Source organism: Mirounga leonina, unplaced genomic scaffold, assembly GCF_011800145.1.
Source record: "Mirounga leonina isolate KUSES-001 unplaced genomic scaffold, KU_Mleo_1.0 Mir_154, whole genome shotgun sequence".
NCBI lineage: Eukaryota > Metazoa > Chordata > Mammalia > Carnivora > Phocidae > Mirounga > Mirounga leonina.
Window position 1 is genome coordinate 15,343,702 of NW_023270389.1, and position 22,008 is coordinate 15,365,709.

The 22,008-nt window shown below is 36.2% G+C and overlaps 1 protein-coding gene across 1 annotated transcript in view; it reads left to right on the forward strand.

The window, feature by feature from the left end:
• USH2A (usherin) overlaps window positions 1-22,008 on the forward strand; it is a 702,118-nt gene that overhangs the window by 351,820 nt on the left and 328,290 nt on the right. Inside the window, exons 32-34 of the mRNA XM_035010130.1 lie at window positions 6,613-6,772; window positions 8,126-8,297; window positions 14,038-14,185. Of these exons, the coding sequence (XP_034866021.1) occupies window positions 6,613-6,772; window positions 8,126-8,297; window positions 14,038-14,185 (480 nt within the window). The remainder of the gene's footprint in view (window positions 1-6,612; window positions 6,773-8,125; window positions 8,298-14,037; window positions 14,186-22,008) is intronic.

Consider the following 22,008-nt stretch of genomic DNA (forward strand, 5'->3'; position numbering starts at 1 on the left):
GTAATCAAGGCAAAGCTCCAATAATTCTCTCCTCTTTCATCATTACTAATTTTGCCCTCTCTGTGGGGTCATTTCCATCAACATACAACACATTTTTAATCTCATTTAAATTATCTTTTTTAAATCCTTGGGTGCTACTTACCTTCTCTCTATTGTCTCATTTTTCTACTTTACAACAAAATTTCTTGAAAAAGTTGTTTATATTCACTATCTCTGATTCTTCTCTCACTCTCTCACAAACTCAGTTGAGTCAGGCTTTGACACCCATAACTTCATTGAAACTTTACTGCACAAATACCAATGACTGCCATATTGTTAAACAATGGTCATTCTGTAGTCATCTTATTTGAACTATCACCTTTAAAACATTTGATTTATTTGACTTCCAGATACTATAATCCTCTTGTTTTTCTCGTACATTACTGGTTGTTCTTCCTTTGTTTTGGTTTGGTTTGGTTTGGTTTGGTTTGGTTTGTTGTTGTTTTTTTTTTTTAGTTGATTTCTGCTTTACTCCCAGAAAAAGAAAAAAGATACGAAAAAGATTTGAATCCTTTTACCTTTTCTCTTTTCTATCTACACTTGCTCTATTAGTGTTCCATCCACTTTAAATATAATATATATGATGATGACATCTCAAATTATATATCAGTCCAAGACTTTTTCTTGAAATTCCAAATTTATATTCAAATTGCCTAATTGACAACTCCATGTTTATCTAATTAATATCTCAAACTTGCCATGTCTAAAACATGAATTCTTTATCTTCCCCTTCAAAACTTGTTTTTTTCTGTGATCTTTTTTAACCAAATTAATGGTTCATTCTTGCCTTTGCTTAGGCCAAAAACCTTGGAGTCAGCTTTGATTCCTCTCTCTCTCTCTCATGCACTACCTACAGTGCACTGAGGAATCCTATAGTTTTGCCTTTAAAACATATCCAGAGATCCTTTTGGAGTGATTTCAGCAAAATGGCAGCATAGGGACTTCTTGGTTCGTTCCACCAATCCCCCAACCCCAGACCCCTGCCCAGAAACATAAATTTGAATAACTATTCACATATAAAATTACCTTCACAAGAGCCAAGGTTTCCAAATAAGGGATTATAGCACTTGGGTAAAGCACAGAAATAAGAAAAAATGCATTAAGAAGAGTAAGAAAAATCAATTCACATTACCTCTATTTATCCCTACCCCAAACCCAAGCAGCTCAGTACAGACCAAGACTCTCCCCATGGGAGAAGGAGAGTAAAGTGAACACCTAACTTCACTACCCCAGAGCTGGCCTGTTCAGCACTAGGCTGACTCTTAGGCTGACTCCCCATATGGAGCCATCATACTACTTGATTTCAAAATATATTACAAAGCTATGGTGTTCAAAACAGTATGTTTTTGGCATAAAAACAGACACAATATCAATGGAACAGAATATAGAGCCCAGAAATAAACTACGCATTTATGGTCAACTAATTTACAACAAAGAGCCCAGAATATACAATGGAAAAGGACAGTGTCTTCAGTGCATGGTGTTGGGAAAACTGGATAGCCACATGCAAAAGAATGAAGCTGGGCCACCATCTTACACCATTCACAAAACTTAACTCAGTGCACTCAAGTCTTGAATGTAAGACCTGAAACCATAAAACTCCTAGAAGAAATCATAGGTAATAAGCTCCAAGATATAGGTCTTGGTGATGATTTTTTGGATCTGACACCAAAAGCAAAGGCAACAAAAGCAAAAATCAACAAGTGAAACTACGTCAAACTAAAAAGCTGCACAGAAAAAAAAAATCAAATTGAAAATGCAACCTACTGAATGGGAGAAGGTACTTGCAAATTATATGTCTGATAAGGAGCTAATATCCAAATTGTATAGGGAAATCATACAATAACAAAACAGACAGATAAAAAAAGCCAGTCCTTTTAAAAAATGGACAGAAGATCTGAGTAGGTATTTTTCAAACAGAGACATATAGATGGCTAACACATACACGAAAATATGCTCAACATGACTAATCATCAGGAAAGTGCAAATCAAAAGGATTTGCAATGAGATATCACCTCACATCTGTTAGAATGGCTATCATCAAAAAGACAAAAAATAACAAGTGTTGGTAAGAGGTGGAGAAAAAGGAGCCCCTGTATGCTGTAGGTAGGAATGCAAATTGAATTCAGCCACTATGGAAAACAGCATGGAGGATCCTCAAAAAATTAAAACTAGAAATAAAATATGACCCAGCAATTGCACTTCTGGGTATTTACCCAAAGAAAATGAAAACACTAACTCAAAAAGATATATGTAACCTCATGTTCATTGCAATATTATATATAATAGCCAAGATTTGGAAACAACTTAAGTATTTACTGATGGATGAAGGATAGAGAAAATGTGGTATATACACAATGGAAGATTATAAAATAAGGAAATCTTGTCACTTGCAACAACATGAATGGATCTTGAGGATATTATGCTAAGTAAAATAAATCATATAGAGAAAGACAAATACCATATTATCTCACTTATATGTTGAATTTAAACATAAAATAAGCTTATAGATACAGATACACATCACACACACACACACACACACACACACAACGAGGAATGATATTCGGCCATGTAAAGAGGAATTCCTGCCCTTTGAGACAATATGGATAGACCTTGAGGGCTTTATGCTAGGTGAAATAAATCAGACAGAAAAAGACAAATACTACATATTTTCACTTATAAGTGTAATAAAAAAGCCTAACTCATAGAACTAGAGCAGCATCGTGGTTGCCAAGGGATTGAGGCCAGAGGACTGCTCCTAGGGGACAGGAATAGGGAGGTGTCAGTCAAAAAGAACACACTTCCAACTCTAAGATGAGTAAGTTCTGGTGATCTAAGGTATAGCATGGTAAACATAGTTAACAATGCTGTCTTTATACATGAAAGTCATTAAGAGAGTAAATCCTGAATGTTATCACCACACACACACACACACAAAAGTAATTATATGAAGGGTATAGAAACGTTAGCTAACCTTATTATAGTAATCATTTTACAATGTATATAGGTATCAAATCATCACAATGTACATCTTAATCTTATATATGTTATATGTTAATACCTCAATAAAGCTGGGGGAAAAAAACACATCCAGAATCCGACCATTTCTCATTTATGACAAGCCTCCACTTACTTGATTACTACAGTAGCCTCGTAAGTGAGATTTATGCTTATGCTCTTGCTCACTATAGTCTATGTTCCACCCAGCAGCTGGGTTGATATTCATGAGATCCATCTGATCATGCAACAGTTCTGTTCAAAATCCTCTAGGGTCTTCCTAATAGGATCTCAGACTAAAACCCCAAATCTGTGCAAAAACCTACAAGGCTCATGTGATTCAATCCCTCATTAAATCTCTGATGTCATCTCTTACTTCTTTCTGCCTTATTCACTCAGCTCCAGCCACACTGGCCTCCTTGCTATATACATGCCCGGCGTGTTCCTCCTTCCAAGTCTTTGCTCTGTCATCTTTCTTGGAATGGCCCTCTCCATAGAATCCCAGATTTACTCTCACTCTTCCAAGTCTTTGCTCAATATGTCACTTTCCTGCCAAAGACTCCACTGACTCTTGCCTTTTAAAATTACCCAGAACTCTTGATTCTTCTTGCTCTGTTCTATGTTTTCTGTAGCACTTTCAATTATATACCACTAACATCCTTAAACCCTGTTGGACGTTTTAGTTAAAGCCACGCTGTCTCCTATCTTCTTCACCCATAACACCTTAGATGGTCTGGGGATAAACCCTAACTATGAATGCAGGACCTGACAGGATTTGGTATTTCAGTCCTGGCTCATCAGTCCTACTGGGCCTCGTAAGTAACATGACCCTCCCACACATACTTACTTCTTCATCCTGGTCTCTCCCATTCTCCAACTGGCATAAAAATGCCAGTTTTCCAATCCGTGGAGGAGGAGATTTTGTCACAGTAAAAACCAGATATCAATGGTAACCCTGGAACTAATTGCTACAGGAGGCTATTAGGCATTTGAAACAGATATTCCTGGTGAGTTTACGAGTTAGGTGATCAAGGTCACTTTCAAAGTACGGAAGTATATTGGGAAAGGGAGTGGGGCATTCTGTAATAAGGAGATACTGTAAGGTGATGATATCATGATGATGCAGTCTGACCTCACCAGCCTGAGGATGGTACTAAGGATTAACTAGGGTAACTAAGAACTAACTGATTTTTAGATGTGCAAGTCTGTCCCAGCAAACACAGACAAGCAATCATCAGGCCACATTTGAATGGTATGACTTCTTCACCGCCTATAAACTGGGTAGCCAAACCCCTACCTCAAAAAGCTAGAATGTAAGGAAGCAAGAAAAACTGCCCCATCACAGAGTCTGTTTGCCAAAGAACATTGTAGCATCCAGTCTCATTTGCAGCTGACCAAGACAATCTGAAACGGCCAAGAGAGAGGCTCATGCAAAATATGCCAAAGTCACTTGGAATCGACCACATGGAATACAATTTCGGCAGGGGCATGTTCTTTCAGAAAACTTAGATGTACTCTGATGTTCAAATACTACAGCTTTCTCCTAATTGCACTGACTTACCCATTAGGGATTCCTGCTTTACTCTGGGTTCTATGTCCTCCTTGATTTTGTTCCTGAAACCAGACTTAGAGATAAAAATCCCTAGCTTCCCCTGCCTCGGGAATGCAAGGAATTCAGACAGGTGGTAGAGATGAGAAGCTGCCTCGTCACCAAGTTCCTGCGAATAAGAAGGAGAAAGTGAAGAGAACAGGGGAACGGCAGATAATGTGTTAGCATGTTAATACATTGTAATTTTGGCCAGAATTGGACCTGCTAGTAGGAGCTGTTCTTTGCATGAAATAGTAAATAGAGTTTACACTCATTGTAGCATATGAGACCACTGTTCTCATGATTTTTAACTTAATAAGTTTCATAGAACTTATTGGTCCAAATGAAGGTCTGCCAGTTCTGTCTGACTTGCGCAGACACGGTGAAGCTGTTCCTGTCATGTCTCTAGCAGCCCCGGGCGATACCAGTGCCGTACCCCTTCAGCCCCAGTTTTAAAGTGTCCTTGTAACATGTCTTCTGACCACATTGCTGGAGGGTGGCCACCTCAGCCGGCACCACTGAATAGCAGTAGGATAAAATTATAACAAGAACAAGTTTGAATTCAAAGCATTATGAGTCTCTTCTTGATGACCACTCTTTTGGTCTAGAGTAACTATATTAGGTGTAAAGTTATTATTTTTGCCTTTTTTTTTTGGATGATCTACATGTTTAACCAACTCACTGTACTTTGCATGAAAATCAAAGTGTTCTTTTCTAGTTTACTTTTGCTATCAGTGTAATACAAAATCTCTTTCCCTAAATTAGGTTGTATCTCATTAGTCTTTTAAATGTAGAATTGTAATGGTTCAGGTTAATGAGATTTAAAAATATGTGTCACTTAAATTGTGACTAGCTTATTTCAAAAATATTCCAGAAAATAGAAATTTCTTCTAGTAGTATAAAATTATGAATGATATTTAAATCTTGGTAAAGTTGATTGCACTTTGGTTAGATTCATCAATAAAATAATGGTTGAGTACCTTTATAACTGAAGTACTCAGGGCATTTCGGAATTGAATTAGTAAATTACAGATTGGTTTATTCTAATGCAAGGGAAAATGATATCCATTAGAAAGGCCAAAAGGAAGAAAGTACTAGGGAGGTTCATGGGTTCATGGAGGAAGAGATCATTACTGGCTGGGGTACTATCCCACTCTCTCAGTCATTGTTCATACCCAGCTCAACTGTGTCTTGATCATCTCATTCATTAGTTCTTTATTCATTTATTCAAACATATATTCAGAACCTACAATGTGCCAGGCACTGTGCTAGATACTGAGGATGAAAAATGAATCCTTCCCTCACAATATTCAGCTTAGTGAATCAGATAGTCACGTAAACAAATCATTATGATAGTGTTACGATGCTATGCACAGGGTGTGTGCAAATCTGGGGGAGCCAAATCCATGGAGAGGATAAGAGCTCCACCTTGTGCCAGGGGTCACAGCAGGATGTGTTAGGAACATCTTAAGAAAGAGACAGGCTTTTGCATTGAGCTAGACAACTTGAAGGTCAAATAATAGGTGGTCAGGTGGACAGGAGAAAGGAGTTAGGCAAAAGGAATCACAAGCACAAAGTCATTGTTGCAAGTTATGTATTTGCATTTCAAAAGCAACTTCCCTTGTCTTCAAATATGCTTTAAAAATCATTTAAATGTCTCATTTATTTTTTAGCAGAGTGGCTGAAGTAACTCTAAACTCAGAAAATGACTTATCTGGTCGTAGACATTCAATAGGATGGTCAAATTATTAAAATGAAAAAGTTAAAGCAAGAGTTTGACTGACACTTACCTATTTAAAAATAACTGTAGTGTATTTAAAGGATAAAACAGCCTATATCTTATTGCTATTGATTTTTAGGGTTATTGATTCTTGTTTTAAGCTTTATTTTAACAGTTCTAAGAAGTGGGAATGTAGAGGAGGAATTGGATCACCTGAATAAAAAATATAATGGTATATAAATTCTTTTTTTCCTCCACCCTCTAGATTTAGCAGTATTTACACCCCACCAGTTTGTACTCGGTGCCTGCACACATGTGGGATGTACAAACAGTTCCCTGGTCATACTCTACACAGCACAGCTTCCACCAGAGCACGTGGATTCCCCACTTCTGACCGTCCTGGATTCTAGAACTATATATGTACAGTAAGTAGAAATGTTGTCTCTGTCCCACATTGGTTTATGCAAGAATCCCAGTGAGCTCAATCAAGGGAAGGGCTTGTGACATAAAATTAATTTTATTGTGATGAAATGCATAGAAGTGATTAGTTCAGTGGTTCTGGGAACCTTTGATTATCACTTGCCAACTTAATTTCCATTTCGTCTCCATGCAATCAGGCTTAGCTACATACGTACACAGATTCTGTGCAAGCTTCAATAAAGGGAAACTGACCACTTACAGGACTGCCTTGGGCTTTCTGTAGGGGAGGTGTTATCCGTGATGAGTTGGAATTAGAGTCTAAATATTTATTTTCTTTTTGAGTATACACTAAGACCTTCTTGTTCCCCTGCAGTTGAAGTCAGAAAGGAACTTTCACATATAGGCATGTTCAGATTATTTTTGATATGAAATGATTCTGACCCATTTCCTAATCTCTGAGGTACAAGGTATACTGTCATACTAAATTGAAGTTTAACAAACCTCTCCTGCAACCAATTAATACTTGTTTACATTCATCTCTGTTGGTCTCAGTTTTCCCATCTGGAAAAGAAGAGTTTGGGCTGAGTAAATTAGGATATTCATTCAGGCTGGGAAACATTATGATCCATACCCCATTGTTCCAGGTCTGAGATGTCCTGTTGGCTTTCAGTGCTGCCCTAAGCTGAGCCCGCATTACTTACACCAAAAGATGTCCCACTACTCTAAGTATTTCTCAGTTTACCTGTTTCTGTCTATTTTACGATTTGTCCGGCTCATGTTCACTGACACATTGTAAGGTGTATGTGGAATATCCTCTACTTTTCCTTGTGCCTACCATATCCGATCCATCAAGTAGACAGTCTTCTGTGGCTAGGTAGTGTCCCATCTTATCCATGAAGTTTGATTTGACTACTTCAGCACTTCAGTCCTCAGCTTCTCTGTATTCTAGAGTTGCAGGTTAATTTGACATTAGATGGCTGCATTTTTTCAAGACAATTATGTTATTTCTCTCTCTCTCTCTCCCATTTCTCATAAATTCTCAAATGTTCTACTTCTCTCAATTTTTGTTCTATGGCTTAAGTTCAAAATTAAATATTCACACATTTTTTATATTATTAGCTAGTTAAAATTATAAGTAACTAGAAAGTAGGCACTATGCCATATTTTCTTTAGACCATTCAGAAGAGACATTCAATAACTACTTGGGTTTTTTTTTTTTTTAAGGTTTCAGTGTGTGTGTGTGTGTGTGTGTTGAGTGGCATAAATCCAAGTTCATATGCGTCTTTTAAAAATCTTGCACATTGCAGGTTTGACTTGAATGAATGATGGATAGTCATGCTATATTTTTCCATTCCCAGGTGGAAACAACCAAGAAATGTAAATGGGATTCTGGAGCGCTATATATTATATATTTCAAATCACACACATGATTTTACAATTTGGGATGTCGTCTATAACAGTACAGAACTTTTTCAGGATCACCTGCTACAATACTTGTCCCCTGGTAATAAATATCTCATCAAGCTGGGAGTAAGTTCATTTTACTCTACCACTTTCTCTTCCCTTCTCTTGCTGCTTCTCTTTTCCTTTGTCCCATCTTCTCTCTCTTGTTCACTTAAAAAAAAAAAAAAAAAAAAAAACCAAACCCAAAATTTCTGTATTGCTATTGAGACTGAAAACGTACTTCACACCGTAAATGGGAATGGGATCTAATACGTACATATTTATTTTGTATTACACAGAATGATGGCATAACAATCTGAGTCATTAGATTTTTCCCAAATCTAATTTGGGATTATCAGAAATTATTTCTTCTTTGTTATTTCCAGAATGTCATAATTGGTAAGGGCTTTTTCTAAAGTGCCTGAATTAATAAGGTTATTTCCCTATGGAGCTTGTTTTCATTTGGAAAACAATGAATGGTATGAGAATTTAGGTCTTATATTTTAAAATGATGGTTTAAGTGATCCCTAAATATTCTGGTTTGTTATGATTGTTATTATAGTCTGGTTTACATTACACTTCTATCTCAAAAGAACAGTCACTTAATAAAAACCCTAGAATCAACGTACTTTAGAGGTCTTTAGACAGACAATAGCATTTTTTAATGCAAAATAGCACTTTTATACAAAGGTCTTTTAAAAGACGTTGATATTACTGTGGAATTTATACTCAGTGGTTCCTTTTGTTTTTTGATGAAATATAATCTTTTTTAAGTTTAATAGCACATCTGAAAATAACTGAATATAAACATGAGATTGTCCCTATTTGTTTTAAACACACTCTTCATTTTATAGTAATACCTATATAAGGATATTTGCTTTGATAAATGCCATAGAAAATATTCTGCTCTTGATTATGAATAAATTTACATTTATGTAGACACTGTGTATGCATTCATTTTACTTAACATGCTCTTGAATGCTCTAAATATTATACCATGAGAAAATAAACTACATTCAACTATTGCTTACTGTCTGACCTGACATCCCAAAACAAGGGCAATCAGACAATATTAAAAATCCTATTCAGAATTGACTCTATGTGCCTAGGTATTCAGCACGCAGATGGGCTTATGAAGCAGCATCTTTGATTACTTAGTCGTATTACTCAAGATGTAGGAAAGGTATTACCTTGATTTTCAAAAACTAATACAGAAATCCACACTATTTTCAAAACAGTGGTAATATCAAAATCCAGAAAAGACTCTATTGCTTAGAAGAAACCAAAATTAAACAGAAATTGTTGTGCTCTTAGTTTTTATCAGGAGGCAAATGTCATGAAACAAAGTTCTACTCCCCAGGTAATTTTTAGGATATGCTGTGCAATCAGTGTAAATCCACTCCAATCTCCTATGTTTTATACATCTGTAATATCTTGAAAAATGAATACCACTAGATTGGGAGGCTGCTTGCCTGCATTTCAAGTCGGATTTTGCTACCAACTGTGTAACCAAAGGCAAATTCACTTAACTGCACTGATTTTTATGTTCTTTAAGCCTAAAATCAGGGCTTTGAACTAAATAATTTTTAATGTCTCTTTGAGCCCTAAAGTTCCATGACACTAAATCATTCTGTGATCCCAAACAATATTCTATGGAATCAAATAAGATCTGTCAGCCATTGTGTAATGTTGATGCAGAACGTCATAAAGATGTGGAAGTCCTTGCCCTAACTCTTGTTAGGAAAATAAATTTGCTCACATTATTTTTGATTTCACAGTATTTAGTAGTGGAGAAAATACACTAATATATTTCAGGAAGTAGTCAATTAAGTTTTTTACCTAACTCTATAACCAGTAAAATAAGTGAACCAGAACATTTTAGGTTCATCTTGGTGAATTGAAGGGTTATTGTATTTCACAGTTTCCACATAATAACTAGCTTTCAAGGTCATTAGATTAGTAGATGGAGATTAGGTTCTCAGCCAAGTGCAGTTGTCTTTATAGATAGTCTTAGCATGTTGAAAGTTCTGGAAAATAAAACATACAGATGGCCAAGCCCTTAAGAATAGAAGACGATACATGAGGATTCAAGCCACTGTGATTTACTCTAGACTCAGAGACAGTATATTACTTCAAGTGGCTTCATTTAATTTTTCCTGTTAACTGGATTATACACTCGTGAAGGGTAGAGACAGCATCTTTCAAAATTCTATCTGCTGAGTCAAGCACAGTGTTTGGTAGAAACTGGAAGCTCAGCAAACAATTCTTGAATGAATGGATGAATGAATGAACGCTAAGTATATATATTTCATAAAGAATCTGAGACTTCTGATACGAATTAAATGATTTGCTATAAGGTGTCAGAATTGGGGACTGTGTGGATCCAAGCATATACTTTTTCTACTGGAAGAGACAGCATAACGTGTCACTACACTCAACAAATGGTATTGTGGAGTGTGGTAGCTCTGAATAAAGATAATAAGTCAGCAATTAAATAAAGAAGTTAGTAATACAGACTAGTAGCAAGATATGTACGGTTTGATAATTTTCATATTACAGCTAGACATTTGCCTCTTGATGAATGTTAAATGTTAAATATCTTTACTGGAAAGATTCTTGGAAATGATGAGCTTAATTTTTCAAAGTATCATTTATATATAACATGGCCTTGTTCCTTTTCTTCATACTTTAAGGTATGCTGCATTCTTAATATCCTCAGAGCCTACTTATCTGAAAACCAACTATTGAAAAAGAGAATGCTAGTTTTGGATGTTCCTAATAGTCATCATTTCAAAATAATTGATACACATTTATTAATTACTCATTTCCTTTACCAAAATTCAATTCCCTATTTGATCAGAAGTTACTGGACATTTCAGGGTGGTACTATGACTTTGGCACTTAAAAATGGCTGTAACTGAGAAAGCTGTAGGAGATGGGTTGAAATGCCTTATTGTAAAGGCTCAGAGGCTTTCAAAGACCTTGCCATTTCATAAAAGCATTTTTAATTAATCCCGCTATTTTGTTTAGTTTTTCCGAACCAGCATTTTAATCAGCATTCAGTTGCATTGCATGCAGTGGCCTCCGGTGCTGGTAGGTCAAACAAGATACTGATTGGTCTGATTTCATTTAGGTAATATCAGTTAGATTTGACCAATCAGAAGCAACTTTAAGAGTATTTTTTTCCTTATTTAGGAACTGCTCACTTCGTACCTCTAAATGCATGCAAAAAGAATGAGGAAAAAAAAAACAAAATAAAATATTTTGCAGGTAATACTTTTATCAATTCTGTTTTATTTGCAAGAAAAATTCTCTCGTAAACTCCTTGGATTCTTAGAAAGCTCCTTTGTCAAATTATGAGTTTATGGATCTTAGATGACATAGCCCATAGCCCAAAGATCAGTCCTTCCAAACCAGAGGATGTCTTTACTTATCCCAAAAGGCATCCTAAAATTCTCAAAACAAAGTAAATTTCAATTCACTTTTTATTTTTAAATATATATAATTACATGTCTTATAATATTTCTTTGGGGAAGTTAGCTAGGGACAATTCTTAGGACATAAAAAAATAATAGTGACAAGTAGACTATCTGAATTAAATCCCAGTGTATTATGGGTTTAACAGTAAGATGCTCCATTTTTCCCCTCCTAAGGAAAAAAAATCTAGGAACTGCAAGTAGATAGATTTATCTCTCTGAGGACTAAAAAGAATGCTCTTTCCATCATTTTCCTTTGATAATTCGGCTGTCCCACTTGGCCTCTTTTCCTGCCGTATTTTCTAGTGGACTTTTAGTATGTTTGAAATGTCTTTTTTAATTTTTTCTATTTTAATGTTCAGGTAGTTATTTCTTGGGCTAACAATGACATGTCCTAGAGCTTTGAGTCATGGTTTGGCCACAAGCTCAATTGATTCATCTTTATTTGCAAAGATTCTGTTCTCAGGAAGAGGATAGTTTATCTCTTCCATATATATGCACACACTGCAGCTGAGAATTAGAGGGAACCCACAGAGGTTAATTAGGTCCCAATCTTAATGCAATTTCACGCCCAAGCCACAGTTTAACCCATCAGAAACTTGCTTATGCTGATGAGAAATTATCCTGAAGATACAGGGCTACTGTTGTATTCTTACAAGGGAAGGTGAGATTGAGCTCCATGTCTACTGACCATTTAATATTTATACTTGTAATAAAGAACTTGAAACAACTTGTTAAAAGAATTTGAGACAACTTGTTAAATAGTATACTGCAACATAAGAAAATATCTTTAAAAATAAGTCAACTCTCTCTTATTTATAGGGAAAAGAATTTCAACTGTGTTAATTATCAAAAGGTTGTTCCCTTAATATCAAGCTGAAAAGCAAGGGACAGGCCCAAAGAAATGAAAAGATGTTTTAATTTTTTATGCTAGTAATATCTACATTCCCTGAAAATGGACTAAATGCCTATCTGCTTTTGACATTGTCCTATGATTTTCCTTCATTTTCTTAATTGGTTTTCAGTAAATTTTAGGGCTTTTTGAAATATTTTTAAATTTGATTGTGTAAATTACAACTGGAACCTAAAGAGATACTGAACAAAGGTTAAGTGTAGTTTTCAAATATCTATGTTATATAAAGATATGATTGCTAATATTTGCTAGCAAATATAGTCTGGAAAAGCCCTGTGTGTCTGTCTCTGCTTCCTGGAACAATATTTATCCAATAAGTTAGGTAGCAGAGATATTTTCCTAATACACTCAAACATTTATTTTGGAATTACTTGTAGTTAATTATGAGAGTACACACAGAAGTTTCCAGATTTTTTTTTTTTAAGATTTATTTATTTGAGGGTGAGGTAGGGGGAGAGAGAGTACACGTGCATGTGATCAGGGGGAGGAGCAGAGGAAGAGGGACAAGCAGACTCCCTGTTGAGCCCAAAGCCTGACATGGGGCTCGATCCGGCGACCCTGAGATCATGACTTTAGCTGAAATCAAGAGTTAGACACTCTGATTAACATAACAATAAAAAATTTTAAAAAAATAAAATTAAATTAAAAAAAAAGAGAGACACTTAACCAACTGAGCCATCCAGGGCCCTCCCAGGTATCTTTAGCATCCATGTTTTCATTTATGGCATTAGTTAATACTTTATTAGGGAATGGGAAGATTCTGTGATCACTTGAAGTTTGCTGGCCGTGTAATGAGCCCATTTCCTCTGGCACATAAGTAAGTGATTTGACCCTTTAAGCTATTAAAAGTCATTCAACAACTGCTATGTTGCTGGTATATGAGAAATACTATTTTATTCAATTTCATATTATGTTGTACTTTAAATATATTGGTTACACTATTGCAATAAAGGCAATTATATTTGCTGTGGATCTTTTCTTTTACTCCAAATCACTTGTTTTTATCCTGAAGTAATTTCAGTCTCTATTATTACCCTCATGCAGTGTGCACACACACGTGTGTGTCTGTGCATGCGTGCACTTAATTCCTTCTAGGAAACTTTGTGCAAGGCTGATTTCATCAAGGTTATTCACCCAGGCAGTAGATGCCCTATCTCTAGGCTCTAACATAGGATGTACTTCTAATTCATACATGCATACGTTTGGGTTATTTTCTAATTATCAGAGATGGCTGTCTTGTGTCCTGAAAAGCAAACTAATTAAATGTCAGACCTCAGCACTGAAACAAATTTATTTGGTGTTGGGGGGGGGGGTGGATCAAGAAAACTGTATTTCAAAGTATCTGGAACTCTTGTTATGAATTCTCTGTTTCCAAGGCTCTGGACCCAGAAAACTTTTGCGACCTAGAGTGAAATGTGGTTTTTGCATTTCTCCTCAGGCTTGCACAGGGGGTGGGTGCACTGTGAGCGAGGCCAGTGAGGCCCTAACTGATGAGCAGGCACCCGAAGGTGTGCCAACCCCCAAAGCACACTCCTATTCACCTCACTCCTTTCACATCTCCTGGACGGAGCCTGAATATCCAAATGGTAAGTGAACTCTTTTAGCCTCAAGTTAAAAAGATGATTAGCAAAGGTAAATTAATATTCTAAATGGCAGCTTATATGTGGTGCTTAATTTTTAATGATCATTTTAGCACATAAAATACTTGAGATAGGATCATTGTCTGTAGTTGGGAGATTGTAGTTTTTAGGCTAACACACAATTTTGGTGGCTCAAAAGTGCTCCCTTTTGATAGTTCTTGTGTACTGCATCTTATTGTTCAATACATTCCAGGAGAGGTGTAGAGAACAGATGAGGATTCCCAAAGTGCTATTGTGACAGTGACATTATATTTTCAGTGACTTTCTGTTTCTGACAGTCCTGAGTTCATTCTCGGAGAGGTAGAGAGAGATAGAAAGTCCATGCACATCATGTATTTCAAAATGCTTTCGGTTGAATAAGTTTATCTTAGAAGAGACCAGTTGGAACTCTGTATTTTAATATATTATATGTAAATACGTCAGCATGCAGTTTTTAAACAGTGCATATGTTAAATATATATGTATTTATACTTGTTTAACTTCAAGTTGGTTGTGTATATTTCTAAGTGATATATACATCTTTGCATAGTTTAGAGAATTACATGAGTCAGTTAAAGTTGGCTAAAATAAAATCTTATTATAAAGAATTTGCAATAACTTGGAGGTAGAAATTACTTTATTCATTTATTGGAAATATCTTTAAGTTTCACACAACATACTGCCATCGTTCCACACTGATGGAAACTTATGTAACATCAAATTTTGTTCCCTTTAAGACAAACATCAAGACTTAAAAAAAAAAAAAAAGACAAACATCAAGACTTTTAATATCCTAGAAATTGTTCTAAGTAGTTTGTTACTGAAAATTGAGATGGCCTCCTTTAGCATAGCCAAAAAGAATGGAAGAAAAAAACTGTAATTTTTTTAGTTTGTCTTATGTTTACTATGATATTAATTATTCCAGTCATCTTATTTTAATTAAACTTTTGGCAAATGCATTAGATATATTTGAGGTAATGGAGAGAGTTCAAATAATTAGAGTGAGTGATTATCTCTGCTATTGAAGTGATTCCTGTACTGTTATAAATTTCCTAATAAAAAAATAAATGGATCTCTATTTGATACTTATATGAAAGAGTCAAAAAATCTTGTCTTACTTCGTGCTCCACAAATGCATCTAGCCCATAGGTGGCAGTGAAAATGTTAGTGATTTATTCCAATTGGATTGCTGTTAAATGCCATTGCATGATTTGCATCGTAGAGCATTTTCCTTCATACCATTGGTTTTAGCACCTGGAACTGCAACTGTACTCAGAATCCTAGGTGGACAAGAGAAATACTTTCTACATTTCAGGGAATACTTGCATACTATGTTTTGTGCATTTGCAAGCAGTTTTAAAATGTATTCATTGAACCAAAGAGAATTTGAGAGGTTTTGGAGATTTGTGTAAACACTTTCATTGTATTCTAAAGTCTTGTGTTTAATCACATCAGAATTTTCAAAATTTTTATTGTGGGGCAATGGTTAGATATTTAAAAAGTAATAGTGTTCATTTAAAAAGAAAATAGCAACTTTCACACCACCTACTTCTCTCTTCACTTGCCCCAAATTTTCCAGTGTTTGATTTTTATTGTCTAGCATCTGGAGAGGGAAAATCTGATTGTTGGAAAACACCTTGTTCCTCTATTTGTTTTTAAAGCCCCCATACTTCCCCCTAAAAAACTAAAGAATAAAATCCAAATTCTTTAGTCTGGTATTCAGGTCACTCCCAACTTATGACTCAACCTGCATTTACAGAGCCTTGTAACACATGTTCCTTTCTAGAATACTTATGGCTTACTGTAGGGTTGCAAGACGTGGGTGTGGAGTCAAATAGGCCTAGAGACAAATATTATCTCTGCTGTGTAGTAGTGTGTTACTTCGGAAGACAGACTAACTTCCATGAGCCCCAGTTCTCTTGATTATAAAATTGGCGTTGACAACCCCTATTTTCTTTCCATCTTTACTGTGGAAATCTAACTCATTCCTCAGAACTAAATGTGGGCCTCTTTTTTTTTTTTTTAAGATTTTATTTACTTATTTGAGAGAGAGCGAGAGCACAAGCCAGAGAGGAGCACAGGGAGAGGGAGAAGCAGACTCCTTGCTGAGCAGGGAACCCAACTTGGGGCTCAATCCCAGGACCCTGAGATCAGGAAACCTCCACCTGGATTTTTATTACCCTTTACATTCAACATATCCAAGCTGATTTCTCCACATGTTCTCTGCCCCTCTACCTGCCTTTTCTCCTGTGTTCCTCCTCTTCCTGATTAGCACAACCCAGTCACAGGAGCCAGAAACCTGGGTGGCATTCTTGACTTCAACCCTGGCTCACTCCTGACTTGTCTTACCACATGACCCTCAACTGCACTCCTCTAAGGAAGGTCACTGATATTTTTCACCCAGATAACTTCAAGAGCTTCCTCATACCCTGCAAAAATCTGAATTGGTTCATTCAAAGTCTATTTTTTGATGACCTACTGCTAGGTGCCATCATTCTGATGATACCAAGATGAATTTGCCTAATCCCTGATCTTAAGGATATTAGGATTCCTTAGGGGAACAAATAATCCAAGGTAGAGATATGAATAAGGTGCCAAATGTATGGAGAAGAAGTTCCCTGAGGAACCCTATGGGATGTGGAAGTGTCATCCCTCTGGGTCTCCATTAGGTGTGGCAGGTCCAGAGATACATAGGCATTTAGACTGTCATGTTGTGAAACAGATGCTTTTTGCATGGTTTTGCACATTCTGGGATCAGGATTATTAACATGGAAAAAAATATGGAGAAACAATAAACACACTTTCAGTAATAAGTAGTATGTATATTTCCAAAATATATGTCCATATGTGACAAAATATGAGAGATATAAAAGGTTCTGATATAAATGTCTAGTTCTTGCCTATCAAGCAAATGGTCACCTTTAGACAGCATGGCTTAGGAAACAGACTCTCTGCTTTTCATAAATGATTCTGATTTAAACAGTCACTTTCTACTCATCAGAATCTTGTGATATCCTGACCCAGTGGCTAAGAGAATGGCATCTTGTCCTTCTGATTGCCATTTTCTTCTTTGTCTCCCAACCTGCTCTACTTCACAGCTTGTGCTGGGAAGCTTGCTCTTTGCTTCAGGACATGCCTCATGTGCTCTGAGAATTTTTCCTGTCCTGGAACTTTTTGTTCTGTGCTCTACCAGCAGTTCTAAGAATAGTGCCTGACCCACATAATAGATGCTCAGTTAAAACTTTGCTGATTAGCACTACCAAAAGAAAAAAATAAATGCACAGAAAATAACAAATGTTGGCAAGGAAGTCAAGAAATTAGAACCGTTGGGCTATTGGTGGGAACATAAAATGGGGCAGCCATTATGGGAACTAGTATGGAAAATTCCTCAAAAAATTAAAAGTAGAATTACTATGCTCCAACAATCCCACTTCTGGGTATTTATCCAAAAGAATTGAAAGCAGGATCTTGAAGAGATACTTGCACACCCACAGTCACTGTAGCATCATTCACATTAGCCAAGAATTAGAAGAGACTCAAATGTCCACAGATGGATGAATGGATAAACAAATACCCATTTGTTTATATATATACATATATATATACATACATACACACAATGGAATACTATTCTGCCTTAAAAAAAGAAATTATCACATGCTACAACATGGATAAACCTTGAGGACATTATGTTAACTAAAAGAAACCAGTCAGAAAAAGACAAACACTCCATGATTCCACATAGAAACAGAAACTAGAATCTGGCAGGGGGTTCGGAGGGGGAATGGAGAGTTGCTGTTCAAGGAATATAGTTTCAATTTTGCAACATGAAAGGGTTCTAGAGATCTGTTATACAGCAATGTGCATTTAGTTAACAATCTGTACTACACATAGAAAAATAGTTATGATGGTAAGTTTTAGGTTATGTGTTTTTTTACCACAATTTAAAAAATATGATGTAGAGAGGATATAATAAAATGCAGTAAACTTTTAAACCAGAAGAAGAAAAGGTTAAGGGCTGTGTTAGTTTAAACAAACAAAAGTTTCAATTAATAATCACTTAAAGATAGATACATAAAATATACATTTGTTAAACCAGAGTGAGATCATTCTGTCTTGTGTAACTTGTTTTTCTCACTTAGTGTGGTGGAGACATTTTTCCATGGCAGTTAAGCAGACAGAGCCCAGCTTCAATGTTTCAAAAGGCAGTGGCGTCCCACTGAATAAAACCACAGCTTATGAGACCCGTGTTTTATCAGTGGATATTTATGTTTCCATGATTTTGCTATTATAATGCTACATGCTGTTAATTGCCTTCTACCAAGTAGTCTGTAAGTACTCGGTCTTTATCACTTGATTCACACCTAAGGCTTTCTTTCCTTCAAATGTGTCCTACCGAATTCTAGTCCCTTGCTTCACTTACCTGCAAAAATGGTGGTGTGACACTCCAGCTCTTTCTCTAATCAGAGCGCTTGGCATCCACATTCCCTCTGGCAAAGGCGTTCTCCGCAGGCTGCTATTTCAGGCAGGATTTTAAAACCTGAATGGGAGCTACTTTTAGGAAGGTAAGAACCCTTTATTGTATAGCACCTGGACCTTTCCTTTGTCATACTATCAGCCATCAGTGAGAAGGGGCACAAAGGATTACTGTCTAATAAATTTGTGACCTGTGTTGTGAAGATTACAATTGCATAATTAGAATAATGCTTTTGAGAGCTTCCAAATTCTCATGAGCCATATTCCCTTTCAGAAGCCTAGGCCTTAGAATCTGTAAATATGTTTTTTCCTCACACTTGAAGTCCCCCTTGCTAAAATCAGCATCAATACTAACTTTACCAAACTTATTCCTCATTACCTAGCATAACGTGTAATGACATTTGAAAGTAATTAGAATGTTTAAAAAAAAAAAAACAGTAACTAGAAATATAGAATATGAAATTCTTATCCTTTATTAATATTTACAATTGCTTGTAACTATCCACTATCTTTACTTAAGTAAATTTACTAGAACAGTTTCCCTGTTAGATTGTGACCCACACAAGGACAGGGATGTGACTTGTCCTCTGTGGCCTTGATCACAGTTCTAGTGCCAGCAACTGGGAAGGTGCCAGTCATGGGTAGATGGGTATTAAATAGCTGTTGACGGAATTAATGTTTGCTGATGATAGGGACAATGATAACATAGTTATTGTGTGGATGTGAAAAGTATATGCATATGCAATTACACAGTACATGCAAATGCACATTTACAGCACGTTTTATAATTACATAATATAATTTGAAATGATTTCAAAGCCAGCAGAAAGGCATCTCCCTCTTGGCCTGCTGAAGGCTCAAAGGCCCAGTTGCTTGGTATAAGATTTTCTCAGCCTAGGGGTGCCTGGGTGGCTCAGTCGTTAAGCGTCTGCCTTCGGCTCAGGTCATGATCCCAGGGTCCTGGGATAGAGCCCCGCATCGGGCTCCCTGCTCAGCGGGAAGCCTGCTTCTCCCTCTCCCACTCCCCCTGCTTGTGTTCCCTCTCTCGCTGTGTCTCTCTCTGTCAAATAAATAAAATCTTAAAAAAAAAAAAAAAAGATTTTCTCAGCCTAGTGATTCGTTAAGATTCTAAAGAGAGTGTGTGAAACTGGATCTGCTTTGCATGCCTCTGTGTGAAAGGGTAGATTGTTCCTGCCATCAAGATTAGGTAATGTCAAGATGAGCACAGGAGAAGGAGAGCTGGGCACCCATTAGACAGGGTCCCAGGGACTTCTTGAGAAAAGAATGAGTACTTAAGGAACCTATGAAAATATTTTCCTAATGCAGCCTTTTGTACTGGGCTGGCTTTTTGAGAATTTATATGCGGATATGTACCAAGACAGTGGCAACTGTCTATAGGAACAGAAAGAAGTTAGGAAGTCGATTATTTTTGCAGACTTACACATAGTACCATGAAGACAATAGGACATTATTGAAAGAACATTTAGTTCAGGTTTTTCAAAGATTTTATTTATTTATTTGAGAGAGAGAGCGCAAGCACAGGGGGAGGGGCAGAGGGAGAGAGAGTCTCAAGTAGACTCCACACTGAGCATGGAGCTAGACATGGGGCTCGATCTCATGACCCTGAGATCATGACCTGAGCCAAAACCAAGAGTTGGATGCTCAACTGACTGAGCCACCCAGCACCCCCATTTAGTTCAGTTTTTAAGCATATATATGATTTCAGAAATGGGTGGTAGAGAAATAATTAACTACAGAAGTTCTATACACATTCTGTATATGTCATCCTTCACATTAAGAGATGATTAAGAAAGAAATAGACTTTTATAGTATATATACGTGAAGGTGTGTGTGTAAATACTATGTGATTCACCCATACAAAGAAAGAAGTATTTGATTTCCTACCAACACTGATGGTAATAGTTGTAGGAATAGCTACAGCTTAGAACTATGTACCAGGCACTTTAATCCTCACAACTAGCCATGAAATGGGTATTGTTATTCTAACATTCAGCTGTGGAAACTCAGATTTATAAGTATTAATTGCTAAAAACAACTAGTTAAGTAGGAATGTAATACAGAGCAGGGTGTGGATGACACAAAAAATTCATGATTTTATTCACTGTACTGTTTTGCCTCTACATTTTGTAGAAAAGCTCATAATTCAGGATTCCATCTAGCCACATAAAAAATTTTTTTTAGATGCTTTGACTTGTTTGATTCATCATTCTCAGTGACAGTATTCAAAATTCTTAAGATCTCTGTTCTGATTTTTCTCTGGTTTTGAAGAAATAACTATTTTTCATACTTTTTATTTTGAACTAACTTTATTTTTAAACAGCCAAAATGCAATTCTATTTTCTTTCCTGAAAAGGCTCAGTTTTAATAGGAGAAATGGATTATAGAATTCAGTGAATCACTTAGGAAAACTGCTTGACAGTTTTGAGCAAACCTTGTGTAACTTTTATGAAACACCTCCAATCAGTTTGTCAGGTAGAATTTCCCAAGCACAATTTTTTTAGATTCCATTGAATCCATTTTTAGGAGAGCATAACAGTAATAAGGCATTATTCCACAATGTGAAAACTGTTCTCTCTTTTCCTTTTTAATTGAAGGATCAAGTATTCACACTGGGAGATACCTGCCACATTCAATCATCATCTGGACCTTGGGGGAAAACCCACAGTTGATATTCATATTGCCATGCTGTACTGGAAAAAAAAACAAACAAATATGTTTGGAGCATCTATATTCACTATACATGTTATTTTTATGACACACTAAAGCACTGTTGTTTAATTCTTACAGTAAACAGAATTCTCCAGTGTAAATAGAGATATCTTGTATTAAATTCACATTGTTTTGTACTTGTATTGAATTTCCTTGGTTATAGATGACAACCTATTGAACACCTTAGGAAACACAATTTGACAGAACATGACGAAGAGGCACAAAGATATATATCCCAGTGGATGTGCTTTATGGACAATTATGATTCAGCTTCCCTGTGAAAATTAAACACCTTAAAAATTCTACCATTATGGAAAGAGAAAGGTGATAAACTTGAAACTGCTTACCCTGGAGAGCCAATGGGAATTAAATATCCAATTTGTGGATTATCCACTGAAGAACTGAATTTGTAGAACTAGATTAAAGAACCTGATCCCTCTTACCAGACAGCATTATACTGTTTCATTTTGTTATAGCTAGCTTACCGATTATTAGCACAAGAGAATAAGAGAAAAGCACAGAAAGTACAAAACAGTGCAACATAATGCATTACTGTAATTTTTTTATGTTAGATGTATGTATTT